Consider the following 18,112-nt stretch of genomic DNA (forward strand, 5'->3'; position numbering starts at 1 on the left):
TTAACACTCTTTATGAAGTTCTATCCACCAGACGTCACACAGCTGCTGCATTCATTTAGTGGTGGCTGCTTGTGAAGGAAACAGGTGTTACTGGCAGGATGTAAATCAGTCATGGTTTGGTGAGACAGAGTGAATGTTTGCTTTACACACCAGTCTTTTCTTGTGTCCTCCTCTTGCGTATATGGGCAAAAGCTTCCCCAGGTGTATGGACACCACTTAAAGCTTCCAGGAGAGGCCAATGGGATAAGTGTGTGTGTGTGTGTGTGTGACTGTTCTCGTTTTAGGTGTTACAAAAAGGGTTTTAGGCTTGTGGCCCGCTTTTGTACATAAACTTTTTATGATTAGGTATTTTGTTAATGGTTCTGTTTGCAAGAAACATTAGAATTTTATAGCATTAATGATTTAAATTAGAAACACCCCTGTTTGCTGGAAGTGGTTTAGCCCTGTCAGCAACAGAGGAAATAAAGAGCTGCCTGCTTGTTCATTGGTGGCTGCTGCATGTCACTGCTGTGAAGTTCAAAATAAGCCCATAATTTCCAAAAAAGATTCAAATGAAAAAAGATAAATACATTTGTCAGTTTCATATCTGATAGTTTCCCTTTATATAGTTTAAAAAAAAATACACAGAGCTTGAATAATTTCCAATTCACTGCATTATGTTTTTATTTCACACAGGGTTGAATTATTATTTCTAATTTGGAATTATTTTCCTGTTACCTGTGGCTTCACTTATTTTGTTGCTGTTTGTCTGATATTCACACTATTCTTTATTCTGCCAAAATATGCCAGATAGAGACCCTGGGGTAGAACCAGAACTCAGCAGAGATCTTTCAACTGACTGAAGACTTCTCATTGCACCCCGGAGGAGCTGGAAGAAGTGGCTGGACAGGGAGCTCTGGTAATCTGATCAAACTGTTGCTCCTACAACCAGATGAGCAACAGAAAATGGCTGGATGGAACTTGGTCGTATCTGTCTTCTTTCATTTTTTTTATCACTGCTTTGTGAAGTGCTTTACTGTAAGTGATACCTCCTACATTGCTGGATAAAAGCACTGCCAGTCATATAGATTTAGAATTGCATTAAAGTTGCATTTCTCATTTCTTCTCAAACGTTATTACCTTAAATAAAAAATTAAATAAGAGGATTGAAGAATTTGTACAGACTCATCATTATGTGTACTAATTTGGAGGACTAATGTATATTAAAATATATATTCATCTTTAATGACTTATGATAAAGGACTCATGGCTCATATAATGGCTCAAATTATGACAAATATTCTACCACCATTCAATAAGGTCATAATTTGGGAAAATCTAATGTTAATTTTGCGTGACACATTGTCAGATTCAATAGTTATACTTACTAGTTATAACATACTATAGAACGTGATATCCATCTTACGATCATGAATATTTGATGCAGTATCACATCATTTAAACTCTGAATAATGATCTAACAGCACTTGAAATCATTATTACAAACAAAGGTGAAAGTTACATAGAGTTGATTTTCAGATAAACTTTGAAACAGTGATTAATGATTGCCAATAATGAATAGCAGTTGATATAAATGTATTATCGGTTTTAAGGGTTGCACGCTAATGCAGAGGCGATGCCGTTACAGTTAATGTCCACTAGGTGTCAGTGTTGTTCAAGGTCAGATTAGCCAAAAGGAAGGAGCACTCTTTCCTACCAACAGTAGATAAAAAAGAAAGCAAGCAAGATAAAAGAAACAGATAATTTTTTTAGACATAAAATATTTTATTTGTAGCACTTTGTTTTGACTAATATACATTATCCATCAGCTTGTTTGATAGCTCACTCCAAATACCGTGAACAGGACGCCATTGTCTTGCACTGTATCACTTTACCATCCATCACAGCAGCAGATCCAAAACAGTCAAAATCCATACAAAAAGCTCACAAAAATACAGATGTCAGCCAGCAAAATATCAAAACCACATCCATTAGGCCAGAATCAGATCAACACCACTACAAAAATTATCAAAAGCATTCTGTTTCAAGCATGTATCAGCATTACTCCGACTGGGTTATTGCAGCAGCAGAAAAATTATGTAAAAGAAATTTTAGAGGAAAAATTGTATTAATGTGCACTGATGCAAGAAGAATATGGCTTATTAATGTCATAAGACAAGAATATCTTTGTTTGTGGAGCCAAGGAAGGCAATGGACTGACTGAGCTGTAGCAGTGTTATGTTTGATTCAACCTTTGACCTGGAAGGCTTGATGTCAGGTGATCAGCTGGGAAAAGACAGACAGTGGGAGGAGGGTTAGAGGAGCATCTTTCTATGTCATGAGAAAATAAGTTAGTAGCCAGCATGAGATTTCTCCTCTGACAAAAAAAAATGGCTATTGCTTTAGATTTTATTTGTGGTGGAAATGTCTTTGTGTAAACAATTGAACACACAAAGGATTGCAGTTAGTACAGTTTAGATACAGCTTGACTGAATAGTTATCTTTGGCAATTATGCTTAATGTAGGATCTGTTAACCTGTTAGCGTGCACTCTAACACCATGTTGTTCATGTAAAATGTAATTTGTGTATTTTTCTAATCATAATGTGTTATTTCTTTACTTGTGTTGCAAAAACGGGAAGTTTTAGCTCAACTGAAAAGGCCTCTTTAATTATTATGAGGGCAACGGCTCCTTCACTGCCTTACGGAGAATATTTGTGTAGTTTAGTGTGAAAAGCAACACAGAGCAAATCAGTCAGTTTCCACTCACAGTACTAAATAACAAAGCATTACAACAGACCTGCCTGCGTTTTCCAACTCACTTGCATAGAGCCTGTGCAGCATAAAGCTCACCAAAACTGATCCCACTGTTTCCACATACAACTTTCAACAAAAAAAACTTGTTTTTGTTACCACTCAGCTAGTTAATAGGTTGTAAATATTTTCTATTCTACCTGTAACTACAAAAAGTGCACCAAACAAAAGTGAACACAAAAAAATTATCACTTTCATCATGTCATTGTCTACAGTCACATACACATACTATTTCATTTGTTTAACATTGAAAAGGGTTTTTTCTTTTTTAAGGCTGTAGATGCATTAAATAGCCATGCAAATACACACATTCCATTGCAAGCAGGAAATGAGACACTAAGATAAAAAGCTGACATTTAAGAGTGTACACAAGGTCTTTTTATTGCAGTTTTGCTTAACCATGATTGTTGTGTTATTCTGAACCATACATACACACACACACACACACACACACATACACACTATTTAAGTTTTTCAGACTTATCAGGCAAACTGAGAACAAAAGGAAAAAGAACGCCCTTGGCCTCCATAGGCGCCCTCAGCGTCTCCTCGACAAAGAAGGCGTTGTCCTCCTCCACCACAAACTGAAGAGTCTGGCTTTTATTCACACAGTAGATGCAGTTCCCAATAACAGCACACCTGAAGGGCAAATGACTCCCGAGCCTCTGCGATGCACAGTCGTGCCACATTTTTACAATGGTGTTGTACTTGAAGACGGTGATTCCCTGCTCACGGTTCACGTCAAAGCGGTAGATGAAGCTCTTCAGCGCCACCATGTCGGTTGACTTCTTCCTGCTGTTGTTGTAGGGGCACTCCTGCCACTCGTCCCTCTTGGTGTCATACTTAAGGAGGCGGTAGAATAGAGAACCTCCTGAAACGTAGAGTTCTCCGCTGCAGGTGGTTGCTTCATGGGCCACTGCAAAGGCTCCCTTGGGCAATGGGGCCACTGTTGTCCAGCGGTCCATTCGAGGGTCATATTTTTCCACTGTAAACAAACATTCTCCTCCAATGGCGTACAGGTAGCCATCCATAGAGACAAGCTTTAGCTGGGCACGGCCCTGGTTCAGAGGTCTGACCTCGGCCCAGCGGTTGGTTATGGGATTGTAATAGAAGACCTTGTCTGACACCTTTCCCTTGTCCCCGTAGCCTTTTATTCCCCCCGCCACAAACAGGTAGTTGTACATGGTGCAGATTCCGCACCCTTTAGTGTTTATGTCCTCTGGCATTACAGTCAAAGGTCGCCAGTCATTTTCTGCCTCATTAAAGTAGTAAATCATATGGTTCTCCTCCAAAGACCCAACAGATAAGGGACTCTGTGGTCGGCTGCCACAGCGACTCGGTGGGCGGCTTCCAACTCGATCAAACACATCGTTTATCTCTGCAACCATCAGAGTCTTCCTCCCCTCCATCCTCTTCTTCAGGATCAGATCTCTCTCAGACCCAGTCAGACGCCCGTAGACTGCAGGGTCTTTGAAGATCTGGAGGAAGTTGTCGCTCATGAATCCATACGCCGTCTCCTTCAGTTCACTGAGTCGTTGCTTCTTGGCGATGTTCAGAATCTCGTAGCAGTTTTCTGCAGTGACTTGCTCAGACATGGAGTCCATGGCTGCCTGAACGGCACAGGGGATCTGTAGGATTTTAGCCCCCGTGATGACATCCACAACATTGTCCTTGCTAACACTAATCTTAGAAGTGTAAACATAGTCTATCAGTGTAGACAAAGTCTTGTAACTTACACCCTTCACTTTTAAGATGTTGCGTGACAGCCGTGCTTTGAAGTAGTCACTCTTCTCTGCCAGAACAGACTTGTGAACGTTGATGGTCTGTCCGCCTACTTCGATGACTAAATCAGGCTCTGTTTTAGGCTGTACGTTCTCAGCTTGCAGGCTGCTGTCACTGTGTTCAGTGTTTGATTTAAGAACTGACCAATCAGTTTCCTGTTTGGCTTGGCTTGGCAAGCATATGGAGGAATCCGCACCGAAAGACACTTTCATTCTGGCTCCATTGTGGATTTTACTGCTTGCGCAATTTTGCTGCTGGCCAGCAATATGATTGGACAAAGCAGAGTCAGCACGAGGAGAGTCATCTGAACCTTTCTTATCACCAGAAAGGTGAAACTGATCAGCTCTCGGGATGTATGAGCTGTTACCTTTCTGATTATCAATGATGTGGTTATTCTCCATCAGTCTTCCATCCAAAAGGTATTCCCGCTCAAAGACTGGAGGAGAGCTGAAATCCTGTTCATCCTGTAGGAATCCCTGGACAAAACCTGGACATACATTTCTGTTTTTGTCAGTAAGTGTGACCAGGTCAGGGTTCACTGTGGGGAGGAAGGCATCAGCCTCCACAGTGATGGCCCCTCCTCCCAGCCTGTGGCCCTCGTTCATCTCACTGTGCTCACTGGCGATGGGAGATGGCGTCCTCACTGATCATGCTGAGTGAACAGACAAACCTGTGACTCTCTGCACCTACATGGGAGGGAAACAAGGAGGGAATTTAACCAAGGAGGGAAACATGGTTGCAAAGACTTCTTCATTCTCTAAGAGGCGCCATTTCTCTAATAACAAACATCTTGGAAATCCTCAAATCTGGGTGGAATAAAAATGTGCTGCCGTCTCCAACTGTGCATCATAATACACTCCTGTAGTGTGTTGTTACAGCAACATCTGCAGCTTAACAAGGGAACAGAGGCAATCCCAACACGCAGCCTCCAGTGGCTGCAAACTGTCTGACCTACTGCAATAATCACCCTGCCTGTCCTTTCTATGGGGTAATCTGGACACAATCACAACGCATGCGCAAATAGCTTTGCTTTGGTGGAGGAATTACCCTCAAATATAATGGGCACAGGACATTTTGTGATTACATCAAAAACCTCGAACCCGTTTTACGGTAACGTCAATAAAACGACGAGAAAACAGCCCATTCATTTGAGCCATTAAGGACTAGAGAAATCTTAGGCTATTAGGAACTATATTTGAATCCAGAACATGGATGCATGTCCATTAACAATACAGTGTGACCTACCTGCGTTTCCTCGCGGTGATTAAACAGGTCGGCACCAACGGTTTCTTTGCCAGTCCGTCCACAAAGCTCAGTTACGTAAGACAGTCCTGAAGATCCAGCCAGCCTGCGCTCCCCTGAATGAGTTTACTTCTTCAGACGGTTCATCCCATCCGTTCACAGTTTGCCTACATATCTATCGTCTGACGATTTGCTGTGCTCTCTGCTCCCGATATGAAATCAGCCAGAGTTCCCGTAGTAATGGCAAGGCGGACAGGCGATCACTCAGTCATTTCAGGTCGCACCTCCTCCAGATCAGCCTTCACCGTATAATTTCCTCCAAGTGTTGAGGGTTGCTCCGCACATCCAGCGTGTTTTTTTCTGCGGGAAACCGCAGCGAAGTGCAGCGATGTTGCACTCGGGTCTGTTTGGACGGTGATTTTTTTTTGTTCGTTTTCTTTTTCTTTCTTTTTTTGCAGTTGACAAGAGTGAGGCGGTTATTATTGATCTAAACCACGCCCACTTCAGACGGCATTAACCCTACACTTAACAGCGCGAGGCTCCATTTGTTGAGCGCGCACTGGCCGCATCCCAGAGATGCGACATTCCTTCACGCATCATCTCCGTCATGGGTACCACGATGAGTGAGGGGAGTCAGGGGATTTAAAATGTCAGAGCTCCCATCTCCTACTCTGCTAACACACATTTATGCTATTTTATGTTAGAGCCATTTTATTTAGTCAACATGTAAAATAATAAAAGAACAATTAAACACCAGACATATAGAAAACGGATTCTGTATTAAACTACCTAAAACTAATGATGTCACCTCAGTGAGTCACACTTTCTACTCCAGTGTGAGATGAAGCCAAAAAACAGCATTGGCTGTGTGATAAAAACATTCATATTGAAATGAATAAAAGCACATCTGTGTGTTACTCAAAAACAACGTGAGGCACATTCAAAGGAACAACGTCACAGAGTAGCAGCAGCAGTTAAAAAAAAAAAAAAAAAACAGACTCATAATAACCTTTGCTCCATGGAGACGATGCGTCTTAACAACAGGCCTCCAGATATAAAAATAGAGAGGAGCCCACGCAAGGGCATCACACAACTAACAGCCCTGTGAGATTAGAGGGCATGCAGCAAAGAAGCTTTACTGTCAGACACTGAGAGAAAAAAAGACTTGCAGTGGACCGATACACACACACAGATTGCCATGGAAACCTTAGGGTTGGAAGGAAAACAACTAAGTCACAGAACTGTCAGACAAACTGATAACTGTTACTGACTGATCTCTGCAAATAGTTAAAAAGACAAACCAGTATTCAGTTACTGGAGTTAAATATCAGCTTAGGTTTAACTCAACCTATAAGAGGCTAACAAAAAACATCTGATCAGGTAATATTTGAGATCAGTTCAGGATGCAGTGGACTGTGGCGTGGGGGAACGACTCCAACCTGAAATCACCCGGTGCGTTTCTTAAATCTGATAGTGTAGTGAAACATGGTTGCGAAACAGTGGATGTGGGCGTCGCAAGAGAGGAGAGTCTTGACCCACTCCGTTCGACAGTAGCAGAAATCCCGGAAGAGCTGTATCAGGCTCAGTTCCTGCAGCGCCTCTGGCACATTGCTAGTCCTGGCATGTACTGATTGCTGCACACAATCACAGCAGAGAACAAGGTTGGAGTGAGTAAAGGAAAAGAGCTCGAATCCACCATTTATCTGCAAATTCTGCTACTTTTCTTCAGAGTTGCATTACAAAAATCTCAGCCCAAATCTTGCCAAAAATGCTGATAAATTTCCACAAGACTACTGAAAACTGACAAAAACTTCAGATAGATTATATGATGTAATACGAGGGTTTTGTTTCAAAAATGCTCACATGAGATTGAAAGTTGAAAATGAACCTCAAATAAGTACACAAGTTTGCTCAATAAAACAGTGTTTATGGATTTGTTAATATACATAAGTACATACAAGAGTGACAAAAGTATCAATCTTTTTATCTTTTTTAATATGCTTACATGAGAAATAATGATGCATTAGGGCAAAAAAAAAAAATCTCTCATCTAGTCTTCTTCCCTTAATGAATGGAAACCTGGCCAGCCAGGGATATCCTTAAGCCTCCTCAAACTAATTCAGCCGACAGTGTTTCACTTCCTTTTTATTCCCCACTCCTTGGTTAACAGAATAGCTGGATTATTCAACAAACGGGTCCCAGGTAAACTGATTACAAATAACAGATCCTCTCTCTGACCTCTAAACTCACGCACATTTAATCTTGACTTCTCGCCCCTCTGGTTCTGACAGATGGTTTAAACCCTGTTTGAAACTCACTGTAGCCCAAACCTTACAGGAAACTCAGTTTCAAAGCCCCGTCGCTACCTTGGATGCTTTCCAAGTAGGACAGTAATTTCTTAACTTCCCTTCAACACTTATTTCAATACTGTAGTCCTATACAGTCAAAGTGTGAGGCAGAAACACTGGAGATTACATATATTAGCCATGTTACACCGTCAAACAGAAGATGACATTAGAGACCTCTCAGTGTTTTCGAAGTATATCCTCAGAAAGTAAAGTTTATCCTTGACTGGTCTGTAGCTGCTGTTTGCTCTGTCGCCCATCATGATTGGAGTGGTTTTTGGCGATCCTTTGTTTTTTCAAGCTACAAACATCATGGGAAAATCGATGCAGTTCTGGTTTAAATAAGACATTTAGTTGTTTTGATTGATTTCTCATACTCTCAAACATAGAAGCAGACCTCCCTGTGAGAGCTATATGCAGCACTTTTAGGTTTAACCTGAAAAATACAAAAGCAAAGGATAAAATATGAGAGTCTTATGCAGTTATGCAGAAGATTTTTTTAGTAACACTCTGATGTGGCACTGGGGTCACATGTTAAGTAACGGGATCTGCCAGATCATGATGGTGGAGGTAGTGTCCTCGTGGCGAGACTGTTTGGTCTTTTTGTTGATCCTGCGATGGCCCAGCCCTCCAGACACCACCAGCAGAGAGCTGACATCCACTTTGCTTGAGCGGCGGCCCCTCTGTTGATGGGCTGGGTCATGAAGCATGTCATAAAGTGCCCCGTCTTCTGGTCCGTGCTCCAAAGATCCCTGGGAAGGAGCGAGGGAGCCACAGGATGAGGAGGACATAGAGTCCTGCAGGGCCATGGTGGTACAGCCTGCCTCTCCTAACCACACACCTCGTCCCTGAGGGGAAGTCAGGGTTGAATCTGAGGGAGGCTGGGCGCTCTCCACATCCTGTGACTCTGAGGACTGGAGCGCAGAAGAAGGAGGGGAGGACGGCAGACCAGAGGAGCGGTTACACACCGGAGCAGCCATGGTGAGGAACTTGACAGGTCCATTGTGTGCATGTAATGACACCATGCCCCGACCTATGAAAAGGCAAAAGCATTAATCCAAAACATTTTACATGCTCTGTGTTCAAGTCATTAAATATATTGCATATCAGCAAAAATCTAATCAAACTATTCCGGATTTAAATTTGACTGTTAACCAGTGAAGCAGCGACGTTGTGTAGTAATGAACAGCTCCCAGTGCTCTTGCCATGCCAGGAATGCTCCTTGGAAGTCGTGTTCTGACCACTTGCAGTTGCCAGTTTTAAAGCTTTAAACGAATCTCCTTCACTGTGTCAAAAATAATTAACCCTCAAATTTAACTTTGGGGAAGAAGAATAATTTGCAGGGATCCAGATCTGGTGGGTAATGACGGTCTTGGTGCTGACGCAAGAGTAAAGAGTCGATGCAAAAGTGTCAAACATTTCTTATTTAGAGCCTTTCACACCTTGTTTTGCTGCTTCTTTTTTTTATGACAGAAACACTTTTGAATTTGACCAGAGGTACAGCTGGACACAAAAAGCCGCGTGAACACATCTCCTTAGTCTGGGAAATTGTGATGAGTGTTGTCAAATAGCCAATAAAGCTATGTTTCAGTACCTGTTACTTTGGGGATGCCCTGCAGTCTGGGTACAGACAGAGCCACAGTCACTCCCAGGTTGGTCCCTACCAGCAGCAGACCGTGGCAAACCAGCAGACTGCTCACTGAAACTCTCTGGTTCCCTGCAAAAGCAAAAAACACAACATCATTTTGGTCTTAAACTGCTTTCTAGAGAATATCTGTTGATATTTGCATATAAAGAGATTGAGCTTGGCAAACACATTCTCCCACACAAAAGGTCTCCTGGAAAATTAGAGAAGTGCACAGCTAATGGGTCCCTTCACCAGCCTTGAATACAGTGCAGCGCGCAGGAGGGAGGGAGGTGTATTGTTTTAGTGCGTGGTGGCATTTCTGCAGCCGTGATGTTCAAAGCTTGTTTGTCTCCAGGGCAACGTGAAGAAGAGCTAGGATAAAAGCAGACCTTTTCAAGCATCTGAACAAAGAAAAACGCACCATTATGGTAGGCTTTGAGTCAAACAAACAAACACAAAAGTGTTATGCAACAGGATGAATGAAGCGTGATGCTGTAATTAAAGAAGCAGCTCGGCCTCTATTCAGAAAACTTATGGCAATCACAACAGGACAATCTGACCCGTACGTTTTCTGTCTCTCTTGTTCAGAAAAACCACTGAAGCTTCTTAAGACTGTAAAAGCGGGGATTGTTAAGTTAACAACACCTTTCAGCAAGGACGGCAATAAAGTCAGGCCTGCTGACAGGCTGAGTTAAGAGACTGATTAGGTGGAATTTGGAATACAGCACAGACCATCCCCACTTGGGGGCTTTGTCATGAATTACATATGCATCACTTGGTATCTAGCCAAATTTTTTTCAATCACATTTTTTCTGATTGTAATAAGAATCTACGGTTTTGCAAAAACAGTCTTCTCGGGCCTGCTATGTGGGAGGCGAGACTGCCATGAGTCATTACTGCTGTAACAGCTTGACTTGAATTTCCTCCCTCAAAGTAATCCTCTTGGGCTTTGGGAAAAATTACTGCCAGTCTATCTGTCTGACCCCCCCTCAACAGAGTTGACCCCGTCCATGGGGCACACACATACACACGTCTTGCTGTCATACTTCCCAGAATCCTGCCAGATAGGCAGGCGGGTACAGTTTAACACCAAGTTTTGCCCACATGTGCTTCTAATGAGGGCCCAGAGTTAGGAGAAACACACAGGCTCCTGGTCGGGGGCCTTGCTCAACTTCCTCCTTTCATAATATTTGGAGTTCCCCACCCAGTGGGTGAACTAAAATAAACCCTCATAGAACGTCAACACAGCCTGCCTCTGGCCTTTATCCTACACCGCTGGACCTCTTTTATCTGTACTTGGGCCTGACACTCAACAGCAGGATGGAGGAGTAAATTCCCAACATTACAAAAATACACTGTATCGGCCAGTCAGTCAGTCTAGAAATACCTTAGGTCAGCACATTGTGAGTAATTGCTGTGTCAGTCGCTGTGGCAGCAAGCCAGACCTTCTTCCTATATTTCTTCTGCTGTAAAGCTAATGTGGTTTTCAGGTATTTGATCATATACCAAACTGCTGGACAAACTGAGATTTACACTTGGCAGTGGCAGTAAATGAAAAGCACGACTAAAACTGAGCTCAAAGGGAAGAAGCAAATGTCTTGACAGTACTGTAAATTGTAAATTTATTCCATGAAACATGGAGTCTGAAAGTATCTGTGTATTTCAGACAGTAAAATGATCACATGTATCCCTCAGAGATATTTTACACTGCAGCTCCTTACTTTAGCAGCTCCCTCCCATCCACTCACTGCTACACGTATATCTCTATGGCTCTGCATGTTCATTCACCAAAAATGTGTGTGATAGATTTTGGGAGGTGTGCAACAATGGTGGCGCGCAAACAAAGAACCAAAGGTATTATTTACTAACCCCCTGATGTTTGTCTACCATTAGGCTACGCATGGCTGCATATTTAGGTCACAGAGCAGCAGACAAAAGCGGACCCTCTCCCCAGCAGCCATCCACCATCCTCTGAGACACCATCACAGTGCAGTCTGCTTTAATTTTAGAATACAACTTTGTGTTTATTAGATCTGATTCACTCATATTTAATATGCATTTATACATTATGCTATGCACCCCCTTACTAGTACATAACATGAATTTCTTGGTACCATCTGATGTGTTTGTCCCGATGGGGACAGGCTGTCATTGTTTATTTAAAAAGGGATTCAGTGAAACTTTTGATCGCTATTTCAGCAAATTAGCCATCTGCGAGTTTGCTGCTTGGATAAGGAAAATCTGGCTGCAAAAAAGGGAGTTGGCAGAATTGCTCCAACGTGCTTGAGCATGAGAGGGATTACCCCACCTAGAACAACTCATACATTCAACACTGCACCACTGACGGTAGCAATCACATCAAGGACAACACCCCCTATCTCTTTCTCTTGTGGTAATAATGTTAGCTGGATCAATCATGAGGCTGACTGTGTACATGAGCCAAAATAATCTGGACTCCCTGGAAAATCTGCCTACAGTTATATTCAGTTTCTTGCCTTCTTCTGATACACTGATCCTTTTACTGTGCATCTGTAATCGGGCACAGAAATGCAGATGAAAGACGCTGTTTGCTTCTAACACATTAACTCCAGGCAGTGCCTCATCTCCAAGCAGTTTGTCTGGCAGATCTGATTTCATCAGAGTTTGTGCAGCAATGGCACATTTCTAGTCCCACACTGTTCCAGAGCTGCAGCCAGTAGTGATCAACACTGCAGTGGAAGATGACAGCAGCTGACAAAAAGTGGCAGACAGGACGACTTCGTGCACACGGCAGAACAGCACAACCTCGCTGGTGGTTAAAACAGAGTGAAAACTTGGGAGTTCCCTCGCTCAATGACAGTCCAGATTTCCAGTGTTGTTATCAGAGGAAGTGAGGTCTAAATGGAGAGGCCCAGAGGATGAACACTTTCATGTGTGCTGGTCTGAGCTTGAAACAGCTTCCTTTGTGGTTGTATGGATTCTATTAGCTAATAAGGTTGGTGAGGTCCCACAGCAGACTGCTTTTATCATTCACATCTGTCAGACAAGAGTACTTCCACTTGGAACCATAAACACTGGACATCATCGTGAGATTATCCCACAGTATCAGCAGAATGTGCATACTCCAAGCAGTTGATCAGCTCCTATATTTTTTACTTGCAATTAGGGATTTCTTAGAGAAACTTTGGTTTGTGAATTATCTTTAAATATACTTTCTCTGCAGCCAGAAGCATGATTGTGCAGGGAAGCAGATTATCATCATGCAACAGAGGGATAGCTTGTAACCATGGATACAAAAAGCTGAGAGAGGATGGTTTTCTGTAGTTTAGCTTTGACAGATCAATATTCTGCATTCAAATCTGCTCTGATAGATGCGTATCTAAATCCCACACTACTGATGATTCTGCTATTTAATGCGTTCTGTTTTGAGTGGGAGAAAAACAATATGTACCACACACACACACATTTGTTTTGTCATATTGTAGATACTTCAGATACATTGCTGTATGTCATTATTATCTCGAGACAAAGGAAGAAAGACATGTCTGAAGATGACGGCACTGATACAGAGTCGGGGTAATGACAGTACTGCTGATGGTGCTGAGGATGAGATGGCATCAAACTAATACAGGCTAGTCATTAAGTGTAGATCACAAAGTCCATCCAGTACAGATTAAACCACAGCTGTCAACAACATGTCGAATGTCAGAAAACATTTATGTAAAATGTCTACACAACTTTCAGAGATTGCTTCAGAAAAAGCATGCCAAACCACAACTGTCTGCTTTACTCAGCAAGGAGGACATGAGGCTGAAAGCAACTATGGTCGGATTGTATAAATCCAAACTGTAAACCCACACTATGCAACCTTTCCACAACTACAACCATGCTTGTAGTCTGTGTGCTTTTGGGTCACGGTGATATAATGCAGCAGATTACTAGCTCCTCAGCAGTAGGTCGCTCAGATAATTTCAGCCAAATATGATTTGAGCTCAACATCCTCAGCTACAACGTTTGGCTTAGACACACAAGGCAGGAAACTGCCCTGGTTTCACAATCAACTGCTTAACACGGAATACGATTTCATCTATTGTAATGACAACATTTGCCCTGGTAACAAAACTACTTTTGGTGCTAAAGGAGACATCCACAGATTTATTGCCAAGTTTGGGTAGGATGCAAGCATATTAGCTTTGGGCGCATGCTGCATTCACAGTGTTATGTGTTCTTCTGCAAAGCCCAAAAAACAAATATTTGCTCTCCACAATAAAACCCATTTGGATTTAAATCGTCTGTGAGGCACGGCTCATTTGTCTCACTTCTGACACGGCAGCTCAGATATCACAACCTGTTAATGACAGGTTTAGAGCTGCAGTGCCTTATACAATTGCGTGAGCCATTATGATGGAATGCTTTAAGGGAAGTAAATCCCCCTTCAAAGCTGGGATGACTGCCTTTATTGGTAATGTTGTGTCCAGAATTTTCCTGTTGAAGTGGGAAAAAAAAACCTCAGACACTCCTGTATTAGGGTTTCTGTTTAATCCATCTCATTTAATGTTACAGTAACCCAAAGTGCAATGATTTCCCTTTGCTAACTCAATGTAGTTTGTAGCATCTCAGTTGGCTTTGGTTTTATTTGGCTTGGTCATTTCAATGAAGTTGTTACTTTGCTTCTGCTCCTTGATTGATAATCATTACTTTTCCACTTGCTTAAACAATAGCTCACCTGCACATTCACTACAAATGATTAGATTGTTACTTTTTTTTTTAAAGGATATTTGTTTATACAGTCATTCAGATTCAGGCTGGCTTTTCCTATTAAACAACTAAGTTCACGGCATGAAAAGCTGCCTTAAAATCAATTTATTAAGGGTTCAACAGCTTGCTGAATTCAACAGCTTGTTTTATACAACCTCATGAACAGGGACACAATGAGGAGCTCCTGGTTTATTATCTTGACTAAGAAGCTTTTGAAAAGTGGACAAAAGCGTGACAAACCTGCCATAACTAAACCCGTCTGGATAAGCACCTACACTGATGTCAGCTAATACCCGACAGGCACCAAGGAAGCACTTTGAAATTTGAGGTAATGGAACCTGTAGCACACACCACAAATGAAGAGCTGTATCTTAATTTGACTAGATGGTGACAATATCAGAAATCAAAGAAACCATGCTTTGCTGCCCTTTTTGAAACAGTTTTACATTCTGCTTCGGTCTCTGTAAAGAATACAGATCACATCACAGATTGACCGTGGAAGGGAGGCGAGGCTAACAGAGAGGTGGTGAACTGTGAAAGGAATAATCCAGCAGAATCAACAAGATTGAATCTTGGAACTCCTTCAGTCGATGTCATAGAGCGTAAACTGAGGGAAATGGCTTCCTGTTGGGTCTGATATCAGGATAAGGAATTCCACAAGGTGACAAAAACTGCATACAATGCAATGTTATTCTTTAATGTGCAGAAAATAACATGTAGAGATTAAAGAAGTTTTGAATCATATGAATAAGAAAAGTGTCCAGGAGCAGGAGTTTAATCAGTCAGATGTAGGACTAACAGAACAAGTGTGAGCAAGCAAAGCTGATGGAGTTTTGACCTTAACACCAGCTGTATGCTATGATTACTGCATATTTCTGTCCTACACCAAGGCGGAGGAGTGCGATCAGTGCTATATGTTCGTTTCTCTGCCTTGATAGTGCGTCTTCACCTTGGTGAAGAACTGGAGCGTGGCCAATGGAAGAATCCATTAAATCTTGATTTGGATCCAGATCAGTTTCTTTTAAATGGCAAATCAGGCCGTGACAATGGAGGAGGATGTCCTTCATGCCTTTCATTTTAAACCAACTACTGTTGTAGTTGCTTTCAGAGACTGAATAGAATATCCTACCCTAATGTTAGAGACTGAATACAGAAGCCAGACAAACAAAGAAACACGTTCGCTATGTTACTTGATGAGGTAAAGTTGAGAAAACATAAAGAGCAGAACTTGAAAAAGTGTAAGCGAAGAGCCTGGATAGTTTATGGTGAGCACAAGATGGAGCGTGAGAAACCCTCTGCTTTAAGAGCTAGCATATGGAAGTACTTTGGCTTCTAAGAAGTTGAACTAATATATTTTGGAAATAAAACAAACATGAAAAATCACATTACATCTGCACGAAAAACACCCAGCTGCAAACTGGAGGACCATCGAATACGCGATTGTCAAAGCTTACGCGTAATTCAGACAGGTTGAAACAAAACATTCAAACCCTATCACAGCTTTTATTGCCAAGGATTTTTTGTGCTATGCTGTGCACTTTGGAGCAAAGATACAACGAACCAACATACCACCTCGAAGATAAATTTACTGACACAGAGATCTCCACAATCCACGAGACCAAATCCGAAATCATGGAATCTAACTACATCATAGCTCTGTCTTTTAGAACATGTTGGTATTTCTGCCATCTTACCAGGTAGTATATTATTTACGGGTGTGGCAATGTTGATGTCCTGCAGGTGCTCCAAGGTCTCAGTGTGGAAGAGGCGCAGTGTGGAACCAGAGCTGAATGCGATCCAGATACCCACCCCGGCCACCACCATGTGAGATACCACCATGCCCTCTTCCTGGTGGGCCTCCAGCTGCCTCTAGATCGGAGAGACAGGACAAGGTGACAAGATCAATTGCTGAAGTCATTAAACCTTTCCTATGAATGTAGCTAAGTATTATGAAGTAAAAAAAAAAAAAATTGTGATTTCAACAGACATTTTTTAATGCAAGTGAGACAGAAAATCACAAATGATGTGAGAATAATCATAAGAAACAGTTCCAGAGAAAAGTCTGGACTCACCTACCCATTCATTTTTTTAACCATATACTTAGATGCACTAGACATGTAGTAAACAAGCGATATCATCCAAACTATTGCCTTCCATCTATTTCTGTTGAATTGGATGGCACTAAAAGGGATATCTGAGCACATAACACAAACATAACAAAGTATTAAGTTGGAATGTTTTAAACTCAGTGTCTGCAGTGCATGTTTTTGATTGCTACATGTTTGTTGTGTGTGTCTGAAAACTAGACACATCCCACACTAAATTTGTTTCAGTCTGTTTAGACTGCAGTTGCCCTTGCATTTTTCATGATTGTTATGCCTGCCTTTATGCTTTAGGAACAAAATGAGAAGTCACTACAGACAACATAGTGCTTTGGTGTGAAATCATCTTTTGTCCCATAGCCATTACAGCCATTTGTTAGGTCTTTGGAATGTACTGAGGAGGCCACATGATGAATTTGGTTAAGTAATCTCAAATCTTTGTGTAGAGAGACCAACAGTCGGCTGTTAGCATTAGCATCGATGTAGGTGGAATCATTTTTCAGCCATTCACAAATGTGTGCAGCATTTTTGGAACAAAAAAAAGAGAAGAAAAAGAAGTGTTGAGGGAGCAAGAAATGTAAATGTGACTTTCTACAGCTTGTTTTTACACACATTTTAGCCAGTGTAATTTATATTCTTTCAACCACTCTTCAACTTTGGGGCGGGAGGGGAACATCCAGCTTGATGAAGTCTCACAAGTGTTCGCTTTATTTTGATAACAAGATGGTTTACACAGAGTTTGTAATTGCAGAGAAATACTCAATTTATTTCAGACATGTCATTTTTGAGCTGGGACCCCAGAAAGACTCCTGAGGCTTAACAGGTTAATAAAATATTCAATATTTATTTTTCCAGCTCGTTATTCTTCATCTCCTTCTTAGTTCTACTCTCCATTTGACTTTTAATCACCTCTCTGTAATAACTGTAAGCCCTCAGTGAGGAAAGGGAGCTAACAGGCAGGTGGTCCGACATAATGAGCTTAATGAGGCTAAACTGATTACGAGTGAGCGCATGTCAGAGGAGTGTTACTATTCCTGGACCCGCGGCAGGTGCTCCCATTCCCAAACCAGGCCAGGACACACATGGAAAACCATATTCCAGACTGAGAAACCTGTGGGTAGGCAGTTTAACCCGCTTGTGGGTTTTTCTTTAAGAGACCACGTTTTACACCAGCACAGTCTCCGGAAATGTTCGGGACAATGAAAAGATCCTGTCACATATTTCTCATTCTCACCCTCATTTTTTTAATTTCCTGGATTGCCTGTGAAGATGCTTCTCCCCAGTATTCATCATATTGTTAAAATGCACTGTAAATAACCCATGGTTATCGTGTACCACATACTCTGGATGCAGTTCTCCTTACATATTTGATATCATCTATGTTGCAAAGAATAAAAAGCCTTTCCAAACTATCTTCTTGCTTTCCTAGTTTGACCTACTCCCAGGCGAAACAGAGACAACACTTAAACATGAAAGAAAGATATA

General features: G+C 41.8%; 2 protein-coding genes across 4 annotated transcripts in view; both read right to left on the reverse strand.

The window, feature by feature from the left end:
* Nucleotides 1–1,762: 1,762 nt before the first annotated feature.
* Nucleotides 1,763–6,376, reverse strand: LOC140270509 (kelch repeat and BTB domain-containing protein 11). Its single transcript, XM_072365679.1, has 2 exons — nt 5,820–6,376; nt 1,763–5,260 (listed from the first exon to the last, which is right to left on the reverse strand). Exon 2 carries the CDS (start codon nt 5,177–5,179, stop codon nt 3,254–3,256), a length of 1,926 nt encoding a protein of 641 aa, XP_072221780.1. The 5' UTR covers nt 5,180–5,260; nt 5,820–6,376; the 3' UTR covers nt 1,763–3,253.
* Nucleotides 6,377–7,502: 1,126 nt separating this feature from the next.
* arhgef10 (Rho guanine nucleotide exchange factor (GEF) 10) overlaps nt 7,503–18,112 on the reverse strand; it is a 42,515-nt gene continuing 31,905 nt past the window's right edge. For all 3 annotated transcript variants that reach the window (XM_072366144.1, XM_072366143.1, XM_072366145.1), the window contains 3 exons: nt 16,220–16,394; nt 9,756–9,878; nt 7,503–9,194 (listed from right to left, as the gene is read on the reverse strand). In XM_072366144.1, the coding sequence (XP_072222245.1) occupies nt 8,689–9,194; nt 9,756–9,878; nt 16,220–16,394 (804 nt within the window). In that variant the 3' untranslated portion in view covers nt 7,503–8,688. The remainder of the gene's footprint in view (nt 9,195–9,755; nt 9,879–16,219; nt 16,395–18,112) is intronic.

The sequence above is a fragment of the Leuresthes tenuis genome, unplaced genomic scaffold, assembly GCF_036924035.1.
Source record: "Leuresthes tenuis unplaced genomic scaffold, fLeuTen1.0.hap1 SCAF_15, whole genome shotgun sequence".
In the NCBI taxonomy this organism is placed as follows: domain Eukaryota; kingdom Metazoa; phylum Chordata; class Actinopteri; order Atheriniformes; family Atherinopsidae; genus Leuresthes; species Leuresthes tenuis.

Coding starts and splice junctions, on each gene's coding strand:
- LOC140270509 (XM_072365679.1), bottom strand. CDS start 5,179: ATGAACGAGGGCCACAGGCTGGGAGGAGGGGCCATCACTGTGGAGGCT.